Here is a 21,710-nt window from a genome sequence, read left to right as displayed (position 1 = left end):
TGGCTGGCTGCAACTCTTTTTTTATAGACCAGGCTGATTTAAAACTCATAGAACAGAGATCCATCTGCCTTTGCCTCCCAAGTGTTGAGATTAAAAACATGTGCCACCACACTGCTTTAGAAATTTATTTTTGAGATACTGCTTTGACGCTACGATTATAGATCTACGCCACTACGCCCGACCGGGTTTTGTTTTTCAGAAAAGATCCGGTATCCTGAGTTTATATCCAACTAATAATTCTCCAGCCTCTGCTTCCCAACTGCTAGGATTACAGACCTAGTCCGTCCACCACGCCCTTCGTTGGAGTCAGTGTTTTAAAGGCGCACGGAGGGTTAGTGTAGTGGAGTAAGAGGATCCCCAGGATTGGCGAGGAATGGACTACGTGGGTTATCATTACAACCAGACTAAACTAACAAGGGTTCAGGCCATTGTGCCAGGTTCTTCCAGCAGCTTATAAACTAAGGAGCCAATCAACTGGAGCCAAGTAGGAGAGGCCTCCCCGGGGCGGGGGGGGGAGTAAAGGCTCTTTTACCAGACGATCTGGTCGATTCCTTTTGCTGATTGGTCAAGGACCCCAATCCGTCGAGGAAGCGTAGTGCTGCGGCCAATTGACGTGGCGTTACTAGGCGTGTTGCAGCCTTGAGGCGGGGTCAGGCCACAGACGAATTTTCTGATTGGTTGTGGTCTGCGGGTTGCTGGGGAGAGGCACGGAGAGGCGGGCACGAGTCCCAAGGCAGGCGCTGATTGGTTGAGATGAGAGCCGCTTTCCTTCCGATGATTCGGCTCTTCTCGGCTCAGTCTCGGTGAAGCGTTTGCAGCCGTCGTTTGATTAGTCGCTGCCGCTGCCCCCCTCGCGGATCAGGAGCTAGCGTCTCCCGCCCGCCCGCCTGCCGCCCCGGTGCCGCTGGGAGGAAGCGAGAGGGAGGCTGCCTGAGGGTCTGTCACTGCTGTTGATCCACCGCCTGAGTGAGTCCAACCCGGGCCTAGCCGGTCGCCTGCCATTCTCGGAGCCGTTACCCTCAGGCCGCCACAGCCGCCGACCGGGACAGGCGCGCGCCATGGCCTCTGGAGCCGAGTAAGTGTATGCGCGCGCACGGCCGCCCGCCCGCCCGCCCGCCCGCCGGCCGCGGCGGCGGCGCGCTCCGTGGGATCCGCCGCGCTGGCTAGGCCCGGCAGGGCCGCGTCTGAGAGGCTAGGCCGGGAGGAGAGAGACGGAAGGGGAGGAAAGGGGCGAGTGAGGGCCTCGGGCCGGGCTGTGCACCCGCGCGCCCCCTAGGTCGGGCCCGCGCTGGGCCCGGGTCGGAGCCTGGGCAAGATGGTGCTGTGTCATGCAGGCCCCGGCCGGCCTGACTCGCTCCCTGGGCACGGCGGTCCCGGCCTACTCAGGCCTCAGGGTCCACACTGCCGGCGCGGGGCTCTCCGGGGCTGGGACGCGCCGTTCGGCCGCTTCGCCGACCGTACGCGGAAGACCCTGAGCCCGCGGAGAGGAAACACTGCGAGCCGGAGGCCCCGACTGGGCCCAGTGGGCGTGGACTTCGGGCCACGTGAAGGCCTCAGGAGCCCCGAGACTCCGGGGAAGGCCGGGTCAGCCTCGGGGGAGCCCGGCGGCCTTGGCCGAGGTGGGCGTCCTTTGCACCCTGGGTAGTGAGGGCCTGTTAGGGAGAGGGCAGCTCGTGCTGCTCTCGAATGGAATGGCCATTTTTTTCCACCACGTTAGGCCTGTTGTAAATACTAGGAAGCTTTACCTAGTACTAGTATTTTTTTGCTGTGTCCAGAAAGGTGTTTTTCTGTTTTAAGGTGCTGGAGTTAGAATCTGAGTTGGGTTTGTTTTGCTTTTGCTTTCTCTATTTAGGTTTCAGGGATGGCAGGTTAGAGTTGTCTTAACTCTTAAATAATTCCTAAAAACACATCTCTTCCCCAAGCAGCTACTATCAGAGATTGTCCGCGCCTTTGGATGTTATGGCCCCCCAACTTTATCTTTCAGGAAAGCATCAAATAAAACCTAGTCACTTCAGCCCATTCAGTTTAGAAACTAGAGCTTCCCGTACAAAAAACAAGCAAAAATCAGCAAGCCTAGGAAACTATTTTACACAAATCTTCTCGTTGTTTTGAGTTTCATTTCCTTGGGATAAAGAATTCACTCAGTTGCTTAGTTAAAAGAACTATTAATACTTTAAATAGCCAGGGTGGGTGGGGTGGTGTACACCTTTAATTCCATCACTTGAAAAAAGTTCTAGGCTAGCCTGGTCTACATTGGGAGTTTCTGGGCTACATAGACCTTTCTCAAAAAACAACAAAATATACTTTTTAAATATTCTGTAGTATTTTACTTTTTTTTTTTTTTCTTTTTTTGGTTTCTCTGTGTACTTTTGGTGCCTGTCCTGGATCTTGCTCAGTAGACCAGGCTGGCCTCAACTCACAGAGATCCTCCTGGTTTTGCCTCCACCACCGCCTGGCTCCTTTTTTTTTTTTTTTTTTTTTTTCTTTTAAATTATTACAATTTTGGTTTGTTTTTCGATACAGGGTTTCTCTGTAGCCCTGGCTGTCCTGTAACTCAATCTGTAGACTAGGCTGACCTCGAACTCGATCATCTGCTTCTGCTGGGATTAAAGACTTGCTCAATCACTGCCCAGTGTAGACCAGACTGGCCTCAAATTCAGCCATGTAGTCAAGGCTGTTTTTGAATTCCTGGTCTTGCTGACCCCCCCCCCCCCCATCCCCCAAATAATGGGATCATAAGAAAGTCATAGTATTCCCCACTTACATCCAGATTTTTTTTAAAATTAAAATTCTTGAAATCTGGCACATAGGCGGTTTCTACCTCTAAGTTGATGGTTCTTACCTGAACTTCTTCCAAGTTCCCTTGTGTGGTCTTTGAGTTCTGGAAAGGACCTGAGTCCTGTAGATTGTAGGCGATTTCCCTAAAGAACATTTAGAGCTGTAGTTGCTCTCAGCTCTTAGAGGTTACCAGCTCTGCTCTCTATGGGTAGTTGAATTACAGGTCTTTAAGGGCATCCCACTATCTTTAGAACCAGGGTCTGGACTGATAGTCAGATTGGAGGTTGACCTGAAATGCAGTTTTCTTTCTTTTTTTTTTTTTTTTTTCTTTTGTTCTTTCTTGGCAGGGTCTCTCAGTGTGACAGCCTGGCTATCCTGGTACTCACTTAGTAGACTAGGCTGGCCAGTTCAAGTGCTACCATGCCCCACTTCTGAAATGCAGTTTTGAGATTAAAATACAAAGTGATAACTTGAGGTATTATCTTCAATCCAGTCCTGTAAATAAAATAAGATGGGCAGCCTCTAGGGGAAGACATCTTGATAGATATGGGAAAGTAGAAAATTTGGTGGATTTACACTTTTATTTTTGTAATCTCAGCAGCATTGTGGCCAAAGTGACACACCCTTTGAACTGAGGAGGCAAGTTAGAGCTAAAGAAACTACTCTGGGAAACTAGTTTATCTAAAGTAATGGTTAAAGATATAACATAGCTGAGTGGTGTGATTTCAGTCAGGAGTCAGAGACAGGAGGATCACTGCAAGTTCAAGGTCAGCTTGGATTACATAGCCAGGCAGGGCTATATATAGCAAGACCCTTTATTAAAATAATAAAAACTCAACAAAATAGTCTGTAAGTGAGGGTAAGATGTTTTCAGTGTCAGTGCTTTTTTGTTTGATTTTTGCTGTCTCATCTCAGCTCCTAGAAAAGTGTGATGCTTTGTAGATACCCATTTATGATTACTACTATTATTGAAATAATCTTGCCATGCTACTCAGACTGGTCTGGAGTCTCCTGGCAGTTGCTAAGATACAGGCATGAAGCACTATGCCTGGCTTTTATTAATTTGTTGAAGAAATAGTTTTTTCTCCCCTTGATTTGCTTTTTCCATTGTTTGATCTCTATTTTGGTTAATACTCATGTTTCTCAAAGCTTGGAAGAAAAGTATTTTGGGGTTTTGTTTGTTTCACTATATAGCCCTGGCCTGAAATCACTCTGTAGACCAAACAGGCTTCAAATGCATAATCTACCTGCCTCTTCCTCCCAAGTGCTAGGATTGAAGGCTTGTGCCACTGTTCCTGGCCAGAGGTAACTTTTCAAGGGGGAGAGTCCACTGAGTCTAGTAAGTGAAGGCTAGAAATGAACTAGTTATGACATTTGGTACCAGTGTAATGGGTTAGTAGGTAAAGGCACATGCTGCCAGACCTGACAACCTAGGTTCAATCCATTAAACCTACATGGTAGGAAGACAAAGCAACTACCATAACATATATATGGTCAGACAGATAAACATAAATAAATGTAGGAAGAAAGGAATTAGTATCACTGTCCAGTGACTAACACTAGCTTCTAGGAAAGTGATGGAAAATTAGTTGCTTGGGAGGAGCCCATAAGGTCTCACCAGTCCCTCAGTAGTTACTGGCAGCTAATGGTTTGCATGGGTAAAGGGACACATTTCCTAAAGTAGTGTAGCCACGACAAGTTGCTCCTGTAAATAACCAGCTCCTCATCGTGTGAGCTCTTAATGTACCTGATTGGTTCACATACACAAAGAATCACTAAAGAAAGAAGGGCAGCTGTTAGTAAGAGAAAGGGGATCAGTGGGAGAGGAACGAAAGAGGGCTGTAGGGGCTAATATAAATATACATGCATGTATGAAAATGTCAGTGAAACCCATCATGTATAATTAATACATGTGGTAATAAACATTAAAAAGGAACGTTTTTTTCCTTTTTCCTCTTCAAGACAGGGTCTTTCTGTGCAACTGTGGCTGTCTTAGAACTCACTCTGTAGATGAGGCCGGCCTCAAACTCAGAGATCTGCCTCCCTTGAGTACTGGGATTAAAGGCTACACTGCCCAGCAGGGATTTAGCAAGGACTTAGGTTCTTCTTTTTTGTTTTTCGAGACAGGGTTCCTCTGTGTAGCTTTGGCGAATTTCCTGGAACTCACTCTGTGGCCCAGGCTGGCCTTGAACTCACAGAGATCCGCCTGCCTCTGCCTCCCAGTGCTGGGATTAAAGGCGTGCGCCACCACCGCCCGGATTTGAGGATTTGAATTTTCCCATGTTTTAAAATTTCTTGATTTTTGCCTGGCCTTTAATCCCAGCACTTGGGAGGCAGAGCCAGGCGGATCTCTGTGAGTTCAAGGCCAGCCTGGGCTACAGAGTCAGTTCCAGGAAGGTGCAAAGCTACACAGAGAAACCCTGTCTCGAAAACACCTCCTCCCAAAAAAAAATTTTCTTGATTTTATTTCTGGATTAACCAAAGTCATGTGCTTCTACAGAAAGGCCAGGAAATTCCTTTTGAGTTAGATCCTCTTTCTGAAGGCTCTAGATGTGTTTTTGTCCTGTTGTATATTACTTTATGTTGTGTGGGGTTTTTGGGTTTTTTTTTGGGGGGGGGGCCCCGTGTTCAAGACAGGGTTTCAGTCCTGGCTGTCCTGCAAATCACTAGACCAGGCTGGCCTTGAACTCATAATAGAGATCTGCCTACCTCTGCCTCCTGAGTACTAGGATTAAAGTGCACCACCACACCCGGCTTTGTTGTATGTTGTTTTATGCTTGGTGTTCTTGTGGTACTAGGAATCACTCTTGGATTCATCACATCTTGGCTTATTTTTTGAGGAGGGTAATGTTAAAAATTGTTTTGTTGTACTGAGGTTTACTTGATGGAACATGGCCTTCCTAAACCTTCTCTGGCTCACTTCATTCCCTTGAAAGACAAGCAGTAAGAAAACTTTCAAAGCTCTGGAATTAATCATGGTGACCATGTGCCAGGCATTGTGAAAGCATTTACATTTTTTTAATCTTATTTAAAAGAATGAACCTTGCTGGGCCTGGTATAACACACCTTGTAAGGAAGAGGCAGGTGGATCTCTGAGTTCAAGGCCAGTCTGGTCCACAGAGTGAGTTCCAGGATAGTCTTCAAAGCTACACAGAGAAACTCTGTCTCAAAAACAACAAAAAGAATGAACCTTAAGTAGGTTATAGTCTTCATTTTACAGATGAGGAAGTCCAGAGAAGTTAACTAATATGATCTCGATCACAACTAAGCATAGCCAGAGTTTAAATTTACACCTAATAGGTCTGGCTGTAGAGCCCCTGTTCTGTATAGGTCTGTTCCCCCCCTCCCCCTCCCCACAGGGTTTCTCTGTGTAGCTTTGCACTTTTCCTGGTTCTCGCTTTGGAGACCAAGCTGGCCTCGAACTCAAAGAGATCCACCTGCCTCTGCCTCCCAGTGCTGGGATTAAAGGCAGTGCTGGGATTAAAGGCGTGTGCCACCTCCCCCCACCCCACCCCACCCCCCACCCCCGCCTGTATAGTCTTTTTTTTTTTTTTTTTTTTTTTTGGTTTTTTGAGACAGGGTTTCTCTGTGTAGCTTTGCGCCTTTCCTGGAACTCACTTGGTAGCCCAGGCTGGCCTCGAACTCACAGAGATCCGCCTGGCTCTGCCTCCCAAGTGCTGGGATTAAAGGCGTGCGCCACCACCGCCCGGCCCCGCCTGTATAGTCTTAAGAGTCTCATTTTTCTCTGGTTGCTGTTGAGCCTTTATTTCTGTTATGCCTTTTAATATTTGGCCAGATTCCTGACCTTGGGATAGGATCCCAGGGGCCTAGCAGAATGGAACAGCACTCAAAACATTAAGATACTGGAATGGGAATGAGATAAATGCTGACTATGTTCCTCATGAGCTTGGCTGGACTTCTTTTATCCGAGCTTTTAAGCTTCATCTATCCATTCTTTCTTGCCTAAGTGAATCTTAGATTGGTGGGGCTCAGTATCTGTTAGGCCTGACCTCGGTTTTTTTTTTTTTTCCTTCTAGTTCAAAAGGTGATGATTTATCAACAGCCATTCTGAAACAAAAGAACCGTCCCAATCGGTTAATTGTTGATGAAGCCATCAATGAAGATAATAGTGTGGTGTCCTTGTCCCAGGTAAGTTGGGTGTACAGTCCAGTCTTCACTTCACTTAAATAGAGAGATTTCCCCAGCTTTCTATTGTCACTTTTCTTGCAGTGACAGATCAAGTGGGGTTTATAGGGAATTCTAGCCTAGAGGGGTTCTGCCTACCTAAAGGTCAGTGACCCAAAGTCTTTAACCATGTTTTTTCCTTAGCCCAAGATGGATGAACTGCAGTTATTCCGTGGTGACACAGTGTTGCTAAAAGGAAAGAAAAGACGGGAAGCTGTGTGCATTGTACTTTCTGATGACACATGTTCTGATGAGAAGATTCGAATGAATAGAGTTGTTCGGAACAACCTCCGTGTTCGCCTAGGGGATGTCATCAGGTGTGTTGGGGGGTGGGGGATGGATTCTTGACCTCATAGGGATGTGAGGCCGGATTCCATACCTTGCATTATAAACATCATCCCCCCCTCCATTACAACCAGGATGGAATGCTTGGCAGCTGCATATGTAGGAAGTCACCTGGTCATGAGGAAGACTCGTGTTTCCAGGGTTTTCTGTAGGTGGCATTACCTTTCTAGACTTCAGAATCTACCTCTACATGGTCCTTAGGATAAATCGGCATTTCCATGGCTTTCTTGATGCCTCTGGGGTTTTTTTGGTTTATTTGTTTTTCTTTTCTTATAAAGAAAACATTTAATTGAGGTGGCTCACTTACAGTTTCAGAGGTTTAGTCCATTATCATCATGGTGGGGAGCGTGGTGGCATGCAGGCAGATACGGTGCTGGAGTAGCTGGCCTCTGTTGTTTTTTTCCCCCTCAACTGGGGAAGTATAATCGCTCTACTTATAACTGGGTTTGGTTGTGCATGCCTTAAATCCCAGCACTTGGGCCAGAGACAGGTGGGTCTATGATGGTCTACATAGTGAGACCCTGTCTCCAAAAAGGAAAAAGAAAGCAAAAAAGAGAAACCTGGGGGAGAGGAGTATAGTTACAGCTAGAACTAGGATTGCTCTAGTATGAATGATTTTGGTTGTTCTACCCAGCTAGGCAGGAGGCTTCCACAGTCTCCAGTTACCTGGCCAGGACCATTGAAGTTTCTGAAGTTTTTTTTTTTTTTAATTTAAGTACCTTCTTGAGACTGCTTGGTCACTTCCTCAAGGTGTTTTGATATTGTGATTGAGAATTTTTTTTATTTCTTTCACTTAACATCAAAAGTTTTCACTTGTCAAACGTTGCCGTCCCCTTTCCCCCTTGTAAAACTGGGTTATTAATATTAGTTAGAAGGCCAGACAGGGTGGCACGTGCCTATATTTCCAGTAACCTCAGCACTTGGGAGAGACAGGAGATGGTCAGTATTAACTAGAAAGGATTATCCTTGAATATCCCATATTAAAGATCCCAGTAGTAGAGCTGTGCATATGTGGGGCTTCAGATATTTATAAGTTTGCCTTAGTGGTGAGTGGACTTCTGTTATCTCATGTGGATGTGACTTGTCTTGGTTCTGCTTGGCTGTTCCTTTGCCTCCTCTTCCCACCCTGCTTTCCTTCTTCTCTCCACCTAAGGCCATCCCTGCCTTTTCTCTCTCGCTTGCCATCAGCTGTCTGTGCCAGGCCCTTTCGGACACCCAGTGCTTGGGGCTGCAGTGTGGTTGGTAATGTGGAGTCTGCTTGTCATCCTCAGCATCCAGCCATGCCCTGATGTAAAGTATGGCAAACGTATCCACGTGCTACCCATCGATGACACGGTGGAAGGCATCACTGGCAATCTCTTTGAGGTATACCTTAAGCCGTACTTCCTGGAAGCTTATCGACCCATCCGGAAAGGTGAGAGAAACTGAGTTTAAGAATATTTGTTACTTGAGTAAACTTTGGAACAATTCCATGTTTTCATATGTATGAGCATGCATATATGTATCCTGTACACATACTTGATTGTCTGCCCTCTTACGTCCTTCTGTGTTCCAGGATAGTAAGTAGTTCTCAAGTATCTCTGAAGGATGATCTGCTTTTGCTGGCTGTCAAGTTGAAACTGTACAGCTCTACCATTGTTGGTTGTAGTGAAAGCTTAGGCTGTCTATACCATAATAGTTAAAAGGGACTTTTGTCATATCTTTTCTGTATACTAGTCTGGCGTAGCAGAAGAATGCAGTACAGATTGGAGTTTTACTATTGCCTGGTATCGGGAAGGAGGGTATATAAGTAGTATCTACTGAGTGAGCTTTGTATTTTAGATCATGGGGTCTAGTGAAGAATTTCACTAGGTCTTGTACTTGACACCTCTAATTTCACTTTATATTGCTTTGCATTATAGGAGATATTTTCCTTGTCCGGGGTGGCATGCGTGCTGTGGAGTTCAAAGTAGTAGAGACAGACCCCAGTCCTTACTGTATTGTTGCTCCAGACACAGTGATCCACTGTGAAGGGGAGCCAATCAAGCGGGAGGTGAGTTATTCCCTGATCCTATTTCCTAACTTTTGTTTTTTGTTTGTGGTGCTGGGGAATTGAACCCAGGGTCGTGTATATGTTAGCTAAGTACTCTGCCACTGAAATACATCCCCATCTTCCAATTTTATTACACTCATGTAGCATTTGTGTTGGTTATCAAGCTGAATGCTTTTGGAGATTAGATGGCCTTATGGAAGTGGAAAACCACCTAAGTATTTATTGAAAGAACCCAATGCCATGGATTTGAGATGAAGTTTAAAAGATGTAAATGATTGGCACTGAGTGTGGTGGTACATGCCAATAATCCTAATGCTTAGTAGGTGGAAATAGGATTGCTGTAAGTTTTGAGTCCAGCACGATGGTCTATGAAGTGAGATCCTGTCTCAAAAAATATAAATGGGTTGGAGAGATGGCTTGGTGATTAAGAGCATTGACTGCTCTTCCAGAGGACCTAGGTTCAATTCCCAGCACCCACATGACTGTATTTGATCATATTATCCCTCTCATTACTTCTTTCACCCCCCACCTATTTACTTATTTATTTATTTAAACAAGGTTCTTTGTGTAACAGTCCTGAATGTCCTGGAACTTGCTGTGGAGACCAGGCTGGCCTCAAACTCACAGAGATCCCACCTGGCTCTGCCTCCCAAGTTCTGGGATTAAAGATGTACTCTACCACTGCCCAGCTTGTTCGTTTTTGAGACAGGGTCTCACTGTCACTTAGACTAAGATCTGCCTGCCTCTGCCTCCCAAGCTGGGATTAAAGGCATGTGCCACTATGCCTAATTCCATTGATTTCCACCTTGGTTCTCTTAAAATCTTCCTGCTTTCATGTCTCTGTTTTTCTTTCTTTTTTAAAAATGTTTATTTTATGTATTTATTTATTTTTGGTGGCCTACTGAATTTATTTGGAATTGATCATTGCAATGTGGGGGAAGGTTATTGAACAGCTACAGCTTACACAGTGGCTGTACCACTAAGGAATATGATTCCGTCTCCCAGCAGTCATCATTAACTGCCTGTAACTCCTCAGGGTGGGGTGGTGCCTTATGAACACCCCCCCCCCATTCAAAATGGGTGTTGATGGGCCCAATCATGTATAGATCAGCTTTAGTTTTTTTAGGGATCCTTTATCAATAAGACTAAGGACTATGAGAGAGGAGGGTTTTTTGGTGGGTTTTTTTTGTTGTTGTTTTGGTTTGGTTTCTTTTCCTTGATAGAGTATTGCTTTATAGGCTGTCTGGAACTCACTTTGTAGCCTGAGCTTGCCTCAGATTTGGTCTCTCTGCCTTTGCCTTCCAAGTGCTGAGATTACAGGCATGTGCCATTATACCTGGCTTAAGATGAGATCAGTGTAGAAGAGAACCTTCTTATGCAGCATGTTTCTCCCACACCAAATAGTGGGAGGATTTAGAGAAATTGTATATTTGCTAACAATACTGTTCCTGTTTTTATTCTTTCTATTCTTCCATATTCAGGATGAGGAAGAGTCCTTGAATGAAGTAGGCTATGATGACATCGGTGGCTGCAGGAAGCAGCTAGCTCAGATAAAGGAGATGGTGGAACTGCCACTGAGACATCCTGCACTCTTTAAGGCAATTGGTGTAAAGGTGAGCATCCTGAGCTCTGAGGATTCTAGGAGGGTGCTTAATAACTCAAGTGTCTAATCAGTGGTGTGACTGATTCCAAAGAGATAATATATTCTTTGGGTTTATAGAAGGCTCTAAATTCACAGAGGCCAGAAGAATGCATCATATCTACCAGAACTGGAGTTGCAGGTGGTTATCAGAACCAAACTTGAGTCCTATGGAAGGAGCAGCCAGTGCTCTTAAATGCTCTCTAGCCTCTAGAGGCTTAAATGGTATCAGGGTAGAGCCCTGGTTCTCAGCCCTCACTAGAGCCGTTGTCAAGCTAGTTTATTAGGATGGATGGAGTTGGGGGAAGGTAAGCTCCTGACCCTAACCACTCTGTACTGTCCTCAGCCTCCTCGGGGAATCTTGCTATATGGACCTCCTGGGACAGGGAAAACCCTGATTGCCCGAGCTGTGGCAAATGAAACTGGAGCCTTCTTCTTCCTGATCAATGGTAAGAAACTTGCTCCATCTAGTGTCTGTCTAGACCCATTTCTGAGTTGGGCAGCTCACAGACACATCCATTTGCACCCATACCCTTCAGCACATTTTAAAAAATTGTTTTATTTTGACAAGTTTGTTCTGTTTTGTCTGCATTTACGTCTGTATACCATATGAGTGCAGTGCCTGTGGAGGCCAGAAAAGAGCATCAGATCCTTTAGAACTGGAGTTAAAGCTGAATGTGAACTACCATAAAGGTGCTGGGAACTGAACTGGGACCCCTAGCAGAGTAGCCAGTGCTCTTAACTGCTGAGGCATCTCTCCAGCCTGTAGCTAGAGTTTCCTGCCTGGCCCACAGTCAGGACAAATCTCTCTCACCTGCCAGTCCCACAGCCGCTCAGACCCGACCAAGTAAACACAGAGGCTTATATTGGTTACAAACTGTATGGCCATGGCTAACTGTTCTTACAGCTTAAATTAATCCATTTCTATAAATCTATACCTTGCCACGTGGCTCATGGCTTACCGGCATCTTCACATGCTGTTTGTCATCATGGTGGCTGGCAGTGTCTCTCTGACTCAGCCTTCCACTTCCCAGCTTTATTCTCCTCCTTGTCCCGCCTGTACTTCCTGCCTAGCCAATGGCCAATCAGTGTTTTATTTAGTGACCAATCAGAGCAACACATTTGCCATACAGAACATCCCACAGCACCAGCCTAGCTTTTAGCCCTTTTTGTGTGTTTGTGTATGTGTTCTTGTGTAGGGGTATGCATACACAGGTTCAGAGGATAATCTCATGTTCTTCAGATGCATTCTACCTTTTTAGAGACAAAGTCTCAAACCTGGAACTGTTCAAGTATATTAGGTTGACTAACCAGCTAGCCCTAAGAATCCACCTACCTCTCCAGTGCTAGGTTTACAAATGTGTGTCATCATACCTGTTTTTCTCTAACTTGGGTATTTATGCTTCTAAGGTGGGCTCTTTAGCACCTGAGCTATCTCTATAGCCTCACTTAAGCATTTTCTGGTGAATGAGTATGTTTTCAGGGTGAGGGATGAAGGGTGGGGTGAGATAGAGGTTGAGACATGGCCCTGGCTAATTTGCTTTGTAGTACAGGCTGGCCTTAAACTCACAGAAAACTGCCTGCCTCTGCCTCCCAAGTGCTGGGGTTCTCTGTCTTTTTTTTTCCTTGAGAAAGATTGTGGATGATAACCTGAAGCATGTCTTTATATATATATATATATATATATAGTTTTGTTTTGTTTTGTTTTGTTTTTGAGGCAGAATTTCTCTTAATGTAGTTTTGGCTGTCCTGGAACTCAGATCCACCTGCCTCTGCCTCCTGAGTCCTGGGGTTAAAGGCGTGCACCACCACCACCACCACGCTAAATCTGTCCGTGTCGTGTCGTTCCCCCCCCCCCCCCCCCCCCCCCCCCCCGTTTCTGTAGCCCAGGTGGGCCTGGAACTCACAGAGATTCGCCTGCCTCTGCCTCCTGAGTGCAGGGATTAAAGGCGTGCGCCACCACTGCCCAGCTGAGAGGAGGGATTTTTGTCGCCTTTAAAAAAGCTATTTTATTTATTGTGTTTGTATGATCATGCACACATGGAAGTCAGTGGGCAATTTGAGGGTATTATTAGTTTCTTCTTTTTACCACGTGGGGTCCAGGATTAAACTTTGGTTATCAGGCTTTGTAACAAGCACCTTGACCCCATAAGCTACCTCATTGGCCCTGTCATTGTCTATTCTGTATCTTCTCAGGTCCTGAGATCATGAGCAAATTGGCTGGCGAGTCAGAGAGCAACCTTCGTAAAGCCTTTGAGGAAGCTGAAAAGAATGCTCCTGCTATCATCTTCATTGATGAGCTTGACGCCATTGCGCCCAAAAGAGAGAAAGTAGGAACTTTCCCAAGGGGCTGGTGGGGACTTGAAAGGCCCTGACTTAGTTTCTAACCAGACATACTGTCTTCACAGACTCATGGGGAAGTGGAACGTCGTATCGTGTCTCAGTTGTTGACCCTTATGGATGGCCTAAAGCAGAGAGCACACGTGATAGTTATGGCAGCAACCAATAGACCCAATAGCATTGACCCGGCCCTACGGCGATTTGGTAAAGATCTCAAATTCTTTCCAACTTGTTCTTTTTGTTTAGTTTTTCAAGACAGAGTTTCTCTGTGTATATCCCTGGCTGCCTTGGAACTCTCTGTAGACCAAGCTGGCGTTGAACTCAGAGATCTATCTGCCTCTGCCTCTTGACTGATGGGATTAAAGGTGTATGCCACCACTGCCCAACCCAACTTGTTCTTACTCATTGGTATATTATAGTTCTGCTGGTTTGATTTCCTTATCTCACCTCTGTCTTTGATCCGAGTTATTTAATCTCAGAATTTCATTTAAGTTCTTTGCCATGGCAGGGCCTAAGGGCTTTTTCCATTCTGTATTCCCTCTATAACAGTGGTTCTTAACCTTCCTGATGCTGCCACCTTTTAACGCAGTTCCTCATTTGTGGTGAGCCCCCCAACCATAAAATTACTTCATTGCTACTTTCATGACTATAATTTTGCTACTGTTATGAATCATAATGTAAATATCTGATATGGGACCCTTGTGAAAGGGCCCTTTGACCCAAAAGGGGTTGGTGACCCACAGGTTAAGAACCACTCACTGATCTAGAGTAACCACCTATCTTGGTTTGCCTAAACCTGAAGGATTCCAGGTTGTGAGGCGTTAATGTTAACTCTAAATAAGAGTTCTGGAGTGACTTCTGTAGACCAGAAATTACCACTGTTTTACATTCCTGCATTGTCCCACAGGTCGCTTTGACAGAGAGGTAGATATTGGAATTCCTGATGCTACGGGACGCTTGGAAATTCTTCAGATCCATACCAAGAACATGAAACTGGCAGATGATGTGGACTTGGAACAGGTGGAGTGGTGATGATGGCTGGTCAAAACTTAGGGTAGCTAGCTCTGTTTTAAGGAAGTTGCAAGGGACTACAAACATAGCCTAAGATGAGAAGATTTCAGTCAGTAATTCCAGAACTTTGGGAGAGTGAGGCAGAAGGATCTTGAGTTTAAGGCCAGTGTGGACTATATGGCAAGATCCTGTCTTTTCATTTTTTTAGCTCTGGATGGAGATTATTTTGATTTCAGGGCAGGAATATGCTTCTTAGTTGTTGTGTTAGAGTAAGTATGAGTTGTTGGAGCAGCTTTATTTCTAGCTCCCAAATCCAGGCTTGGGTATTTAACCCCTTTGCCAGTAAAAGGTCTGCTAAAGTATATTTCTTCAAGAAAATAGGAATCAGATAGGAATCATGGGATGGAGTCAAGATTCTGTTTTTGGTCTTCTCTCTGAAGGTAGCCAATGAGACTCATGGCCATGTGGGTGCTGATTTGGCAGCTCTGTGTTCAGAGGCTGCTCTACAGGCCATCCGGAAAAAAATGGACCTCATTGACCTTGAGGATGAGACCATTGATGCTGAGGTCATGAATTCCTTGGCAGTTACTATGGATGACTTCCGGGTAAGGACCATATCCCCAAATTCGGAACACAAATATGTATTTTGTTGTGTGCAACTTCCGCCCCCCATCCTCACTTTTTCAAACATCCTTTTTAGTGGGCCTTGAGTCAAAGCAATCCATCAGCACTTCGGGAAACTGTGGTAGAGGTGCCACAAGTAACCTGGGAAGACATTGGAGGCCTGGAGGATGTCAAACGGGAGCTTCAGGAGCTGGTTCAGGTAGAATAATTTGCTCTAGGGTGGTGGTGGGTCATAGCCTCAGTATGTAGTAATTGGCCTTTTTGGTCTCAGACTCAAATTTATTTAGAATTGTAAGTACAACTCAGAAGCCTACTGTTGACCAGTTTTAGATAGTAAGGAGCCTATCTTTAAAAAACTTGCACCATAGACCATAGGATATACCATAAAGTAGATGATATGCTTCTGATTATTAATTATTTTATTTCAAATATGGAGGTTGCCCTTAAATCATCTTTGTTTTTCTTCTAGTATCCTGTGGAGCATCCAGACAAATTCCTCAAATTTGGCATGACTCCTTCCAAAGGTGTTCTTTTCTATGGACCTCCTGGTTGTGGGAAGACCTTGCTGGCCAAAGCCATTGCTAATGAATGCCAAGCTAACTTTATCTCCATCAAGGGACCTGAGCTGCTCACCATGTGGTTTGGGGAATCTGAGGCTAATGTCAGAGAAATTTTTGACAAGGTGAGCTATCAGAGGCTGGCTGATGTTCATATGTTTGGGGGCACGGTAGTATAAGAGGCTTTTTCTCCAGAGTCAAAACCTTTTTATTACAGGAAGCTCAGTTGGGGCATGGTGATTATTTTATTTTCTTCTGAAGTCTGAGAAATCTAGTTGTGTTAATATTTGAGTTGATCTCTTCCTCTCTTACAGGCACGGCAAGCTGCCCCTTGCGTACTCTTCTTTGATGAGTTAGATTCAATTGCCAAGGCTCGTGGTGGTAATATTGGAGATGGTGGTGGAGCTGCTGACCGAGTTATCAATCAGATCCTGACAGAAATGGATGGCATGTCCACAAAAAAGAATGTGTTTATCATTGGAGCTACCAACCGGCCTGATATCATTGATCCTGCTATCCTAAGACCTGGCCGTCTTGATCAGCTTATCTATATCCCACTTCCTGATGAGAAGTCCCGTGTTGCCATCCTAAAAGCTAACCTGCGCAAGTCCCCAGTTGCCAAGGCGGGTGCACAGTTATCAGCATGAAGCTAATGTAGAATGTTCTTTGATTGCTGGATAGGATGCCATTGGGGATTATTTCTGGGTTAGCTAAAGGGAACATGAAAGATTTGTGAATTTTAGGATAATTTAAGAAATACAGAATAAAATGGGGTGGCAGAGGCAGGAGCAAGTGTATGTAGAGTGGATAGCCCAAAGATCTGTATGCCCCATGGGAGGAAGGCACAATGCTAACGTAGCTCTTTTGCTTCCTTTAGGATGTGGATTTGGAGTTCCTGGCTAAGATGACCAATGGCTTTTCTGGAGCTGATCTGACAGAGATTTGCCAGCGTGCTTGTAAACTGGCCATTCGTGAATCTATCGAGAGTGAGATTAGGCGAGAACGAGAGAGGCAGACAAATCCGTCAGCTATGGTGAGTCAGTACACTGTCCAAATATGCCAGTCTGGGGACCGTTGTCCATGATCCAGAGTTGAGAGTGGAATGTATTAGAAAGGTCCCTTGACTGAGAAGACATTAAGCAGGGTATCTAAGAAAATGAATACTAAACAGCTAAGCTGGGGGTGGTGCATACTTATTCCAGCTCTCAGTGGTGAATGCAGGAAGATGGAGAAGTACAGGACCAACCTGGACTACATGAGATTGTCTCAGAAAAAAGGATGTGAATCCATGTAGGAGAGATGGGTTGGCAATGTTCTTAGTTTAAACTTGATGCCTTGAGGGATCTGACACCCTCATACAGACATACATGCAGGCAAAACCCCAATGTACATTAAATAAGTAAATGAATCTTAAAAGAATTAAAAAAAATCAGAATGTTTGAAGACAGAATTTCCAGGCCAGCCTAGGCCTGGTCTCAAAAATAAAAAGCAACTGCAAAGTATATGTTACTGGAAGTAAAGTTTCTAGGTGGAACAGTGTACAATACAGTATGTAATGAGCATTGAAGAGCTGTTGACACTCTTGATTCTAAAGTTGAGATTTATTAAGGTACAGTAGTCTATCAGCTACACACCCTTTTATAGGAACCAATTTCTGTTTCTCACACATCTAAGTTCGTTAACTGCTACAGCAGGAGCAAAAAGTTCTCTTAGGACACTTTAATCAATGTCTCTTTCTTAAGTCCCTGGCAACCACTGATAAGAATTCTATCTGTATAGTTTTCCCATTTCCAGGATGCACTGGCACATTTTTAAACAGCAGTGGTCTACTTTTAGGAAGTTTGGCCTGGAATCTGATTAAGGTTGGATTGGAGATGGAGAGTCAAAGATCAATAAACTGCTGCAATAATGGGAGTGTAAGGAGGCCAGGGATAGACTGCAAGCTGGGTCCTAACTAGCATAGTGGTCTGTGCTTATCAACTTTACAGGAAGTAGAAGAGGATGATCCAGTGCCTGAGATCCGCAGAGATCACTTTGAAGAAGCCATGCGCTTTGCCCGTCGTTCTGTCAGTGATAATGACATTCGGAAGTATGAAATGTTCGCCCAGACACTTCAGCAAAGTCGAGGTTTTGGCAGCTTCAGGTAATCTTGTTGGCAGCAATGGGCAGTTCCTAAGTTGCTTGGGGAGACTTGTAGAAACAGTGGTGGGAGTCATAGGGAGGCTGGAGTAGTAGATGTGAAACCTTGCACTGGCCCTATCCATATCCTCTCTTTTTTGGCTTTCTTTTGTATATACAGATTCCCTTCAGGGAACCAGGGTGGAGCTGGCCCCAGCCAGGGCAGTGGAGGTGGCACAGGTGGCAGTGTGTACACAGAAGACAATGACGATGACCTGTATGGCTAAGTGATGTGCCAGCATGCAGCGAGTTGGCCTGGCTGGACCTTGTTCCCTGGGGGTGGGAGCGCTTACCCAAGAGGGACCAGGGGTGTACCCATGGCCTGTTCCATTCCTCAGTCTGAACAGTTCAGCTCCAGTCAGACTTTGGACAGGGGTTTTCTGTTGCAAAAAAATTACAAAAGCGATAAAATAAAAGTGATTTTCATTTGGGAGGTGAAGAGTGAATTACCAGCAAGGAATTGGGCCTTGGGCCTACTACACCATTTCTGTTGTAGTTTGGGGTGGTGCAGGCAACCTGTGGGGTGTGAACCAAGGCACCCTCACCATCACCACACACAGTAAAGTATCTGTACTTCTCTCAATGCTGCCCAAGCTCTCCCTTCCCCTAGCCAACCTGGGTAGTTGGACGAGGGGTCACAGTTTGCTGGGTGTTTATATAGAAAGTAGGTTGATTTTATTTTACATGCTTTTAAGTTACTGTTGGAAGACTAATCATAAGCAGTTTCTAAACCAAAAAAATTAAAAATTAAAAAAAAAATGACATGTTGTAAAAGGACAATAAATGTTGGGTCAAAATGGAGCCTGAGTCCTGGCCACTGTGCCTCTTCTTTTTCTGGCTATTGAGTATACGCAGGGGCCCAAACAAAAGTTCACACTTGAAAAAATACCTGATTTTGTGTAAGTGTGGTTGACATGCAAGTAGTTTAGAGGACAGTGTTGGGTGTTAGTCCTCTCACCTTCACCTTTTTTGATACTAGGTCTCTTTGCTGTTTCTTACACCTGGCTTGCAAGGTTTTTTTGGTTCTCTCTCTCTCTCTCTCTCTCTCTCTCTCTCTCTCTCTCTCCCCCCCCCCCCCCTCTCCCTCTCCCTCTCCCTCTCCCTCTCTCCCCCCCTCTCTCCTCTCCCCCACCCCCCAATCTGTGTAAGAGCCTTGGCTGTCCTGGATCTCGCTCTGTAGACCAGGCTGGCCTCAAACTCACAGAGATCCACCTGCCTCTGCCTTTTAAGTGCTGGGATTAAAGGTATGCACCACCACCTGGCAGGGATTCTTTTTTTCTCTCCTTCCCGTCATGATGCCTTGGGAGCACTAGAATTAACATACTGTTGCATCTGGCTTTGCGTGTCCTGAGATACAAACTCAGGTCCTCACACTTTATGTGGCAAGGGTTTTGTTCACTAATCCATCTATCTCCCCAGCTTTCTTTCATACCCTTGATCCATAATTAAGGATGGGAATGTGTTTATTGTTTATCTCCTTATCACGAGGGGAAAACCCACCAGGGACAGGATAATGCCAGGATACCTCTGGGGGAAACTGGCCACTGACTGTATCTTGTTAGTGGGAAGACCTTAAATCAGAAATTTCTAAAAAGTATTTTGTAACTCCTACACTCCCAAAGACCCCAATAAAATCCCTTCTCTCTTTTCTGATGGGAAATCCAGGATTTCCTAAAAGCAGTGTCACCCCTTGTATTTAACACATTTTAATTGAAACTTTATTGAGCATGGTGGTTGGGGATGGCGTTTGTATTTTCTTGGACTATGTATTCAACATCAGTGGATAGGACTGTAGTGAGGGGGAGCAGCCTGGTGGAGCTGCATGTGTGGTGAATGTGTTCCCCTTCTTCCTATATTTGATATAGAAAACCAGGTCTCTAGAGCCCTTTATCCTGAAGGATTAAGTTGGGGTACTCTTACTAGATTTTCAAAAAGTTTTGGAGAGTTGGGTATGGTGGTTCACACCTTCAATTCCGGCACTCAGGAGGCAGAGGCAGGCAGATCTCTGAGTTTGAGGTTAGCCTGGTCTAAATAATTCTAGGACAGTCAGGGATATATAGATTCTATCTCAAAAAAGAAGTAAAAAGGAAAAAAAAAGGTCTTGGGCAGGAAAGATGACTCAACCATTAAAAGCTCATACTCTTTGCAGAGGACTCCAGTAACGTGCCACCCCTTCATTACTTGCATATAGCCACACATAGACATACATATCTTAAAAATCTTGGAGGCTTGTGCATCCCAGCCAAGCATTGTCCACTGAGCTATACTCTTCAGCTCTGTATAATTTGGTCATTCAAGAATATGCCATAGTTATGACTGCTGTTTTTGAAGTCAGTACCATGATAACCTTTCCCCAAGAGGGTGATACAGTGAAAATAGTTATCAATCCACTGAGCAGAATTGGTCATCCCAAAACCTACACTTAAAAAAAAAGTTCTAGTCTGTATGGGCAAACTGGAAGACATAAGATACTTAGATTGGCCGGGCGGTGGTGGCGCACGCCTTTAATCCCAGCACTCAGGAGGCAGAGCCAGGCGGATCTCTGTGAGTTCGAGGCCAGCCTGGGCTACCAAGTGAGTTCTAGGAAGGGCACAAAGCTACACAGAGAACCCCTGTCTCGAAAAACCAAAAAAAAAAAAAAAAAAAAAAAAAAAAAGATACTTAGATTGGCTTATTACAGACTGGAATATCTCTGGACTTGTTCAATAAAATAGATCTTTTTATATTGTTAGGATTTTAGTCAGTTTTCTCATCACTTAGCTTTCAGTCCTCTTGCCATGTGGGCATTCCCAGTTATGTGGTTTACAGTCTTTCTATCCACTTTGTACTTCGCTGTCATTCTTGTAGGTTGGCAACCTGACCCCATTAAGGGCCAGAGATGAGCCCACTTGGAGAAAGACTTGGGACTCCTTCATCAAGCTATAAGTGTAACAAAAGACATGGATTGGGCTGGAGAGATGGCTCAGAGGCTAAGAGCACTGGCTGCTCTTCCAGAGGTCCTGAGTTCAATTCCCAGAAACCACATGGTGGCTCACAACCATCTATCATGAGATCTGGTGCCCTCTTCTGGCCTGCAGGCATACACACCAGCAGGATACTGTATGCATAATAAACAAATCTTTTAAAAAATTAATTAAATGTATATATATTTTAAAAAAACCCAAATTTAAAAAAAAAGACATTGATCTTTTCCCCCCAAGACAGAAGATATAGATAGGTTAAGTTACTGAAAGGTACATTAGGATGGTTTTTACTTTTGTCATACAAGGATTGACAGTTGGACCTCTTAAACAACTTTCTTAGCTAAAATGTTTGAAAATGCTCTCTGTGCTATAAGGTAGTTCTATAAGAAGGACGTGCTGGGGCTGGATAGATGGCTCAGAGGATAAGAGCACCAACTGCTCTTCCAGAGGTCCTGGTTCAATTACCAACACCCACATGGTGGCTCACAACCATCTAATGAGATCTGGCTCCCTCTTCTGGCCTGCAGGGATGCATGCAAACAACACTGTATACATAATAAATAAATCTTTAAAAAGGACGTGCTGTGATTAGAGGGTAAATTTCAGGTCAAGAATGTGGCATAACATGTAACAGCAGAAAAAGGGGCCATGCGTTTGAAACAAAGAAAGGGCGTATGGAAAGGTTTAGAGTGAGCAAAGGGAAGGAAGAAATGATGTAATTATGATCTCAAAAAAAAAAAAACCATAAAATACATTATAGAGAGCCAACATAGCAAAGGCCGAGATAGAGTATAAATAACTTCCTAAGACATTTGGGCCCAAGATACTCTCAGAATTTCCCTTGAGAAAGTTCAGAGGATGTACAATGCCAAACTTCTCATGTCAAGTGAAATTTTTTGAGACAGGATATCATTGTAGCCCTGACTGTCTTGGAACTCATTAGGTAGATCAGACTATTCTTGAACTTTGAGAGACCTGCCTATCTCCCAAATGCTTGGATTGAAGGCTTGCATTACCTCTCACAGCTAATGACTAATTTTGTTGTAGTGATGGTTAGG

The 21,710-nt window shown here is 44.7% G+C and overlaps 1 protein-coding gene across 1 annotated transcript; it reads left to right on the top strand.

Annotated features, from left to right (window-relative positions):
* The first annotated feature begins 786 nt into the window (after window positions 1-786).
* Vcp (valosin containing protein) lies at window positions 787-18,122 on the top strand. Its single transcript, XM_059254180.1, has 17 exons — window positions 787-1,075; window positions 6,816-6,927; window positions 7,108-7,280; window positions 8,580-8,722; window positions 9,210-9,340; window positions 10,822-10,953; window positions 11,326-11,428; window positions 13,176-13,309; window positions 13,388-13,523; window positions 14,227-14,339; window positions 14,771-14,935; window positions 15,031-15,153; window positions 15,424-15,636; window positions 15,826-16,134; window positions 16,389-16,544; window positions 17,500-17,654; window positions 17,811-18,122. The coding sequence occupies exons 1-17, from the start codon at window positions 1,059-1,061 to the stop codon at window positions 17,914-17,916; spliced, it is 2,421 nt and encodes an 806-aa protein (XP_059110163.1). The 5' UTR covers window positions 787-1,058; the 3' UTR covers window positions 17,917-18,122.
* Window positions 18,123-21,710: the final 3,588 nt, after the last annotated feature.

The sequence above is a fragment of the Peromyscus eremicus genome, chromosome 2 (assembly GCF_949786415.1).
Source record: "Peromyscus eremicus chromosome 2, PerEre_H2_v1, whole genome shotgun sequence".
Classification (NCBI taxonomy): Eukaryota; Metazoa; Chordata; class Mammalia; order Rodentia; family Cricetidae; genus Peromyscus; species Peromyscus eremicus.
The sequence above is the reverse complement of the archived record's forward strand: the minus strand, read 5'-3'. Positions and strand labels throughout refer to the sequence as shown.

What these genes read in the sequence shown, in the direction of transcription:
- Vcp (XM_059254180.1), top strand. An exon ending in GTGTGGTGTCCTTGTCCCAG is followed by an intron (nt 6,928 to 7,107) that starts GTAAGTTGGGTG and finishes TTTTTTCCTTAG; the next exon opens with CCCAAGATGGATGAACTGCA. An exon ending in AGCTTCAGGAGCTGGTTCAG is followed by an intron (nt 15,154 to 15,423) that starts GTAGAATAATTT and finishes TTTTTCTTCTAG; the next exon opens with TATCCTGTGGAGCATCCAGA.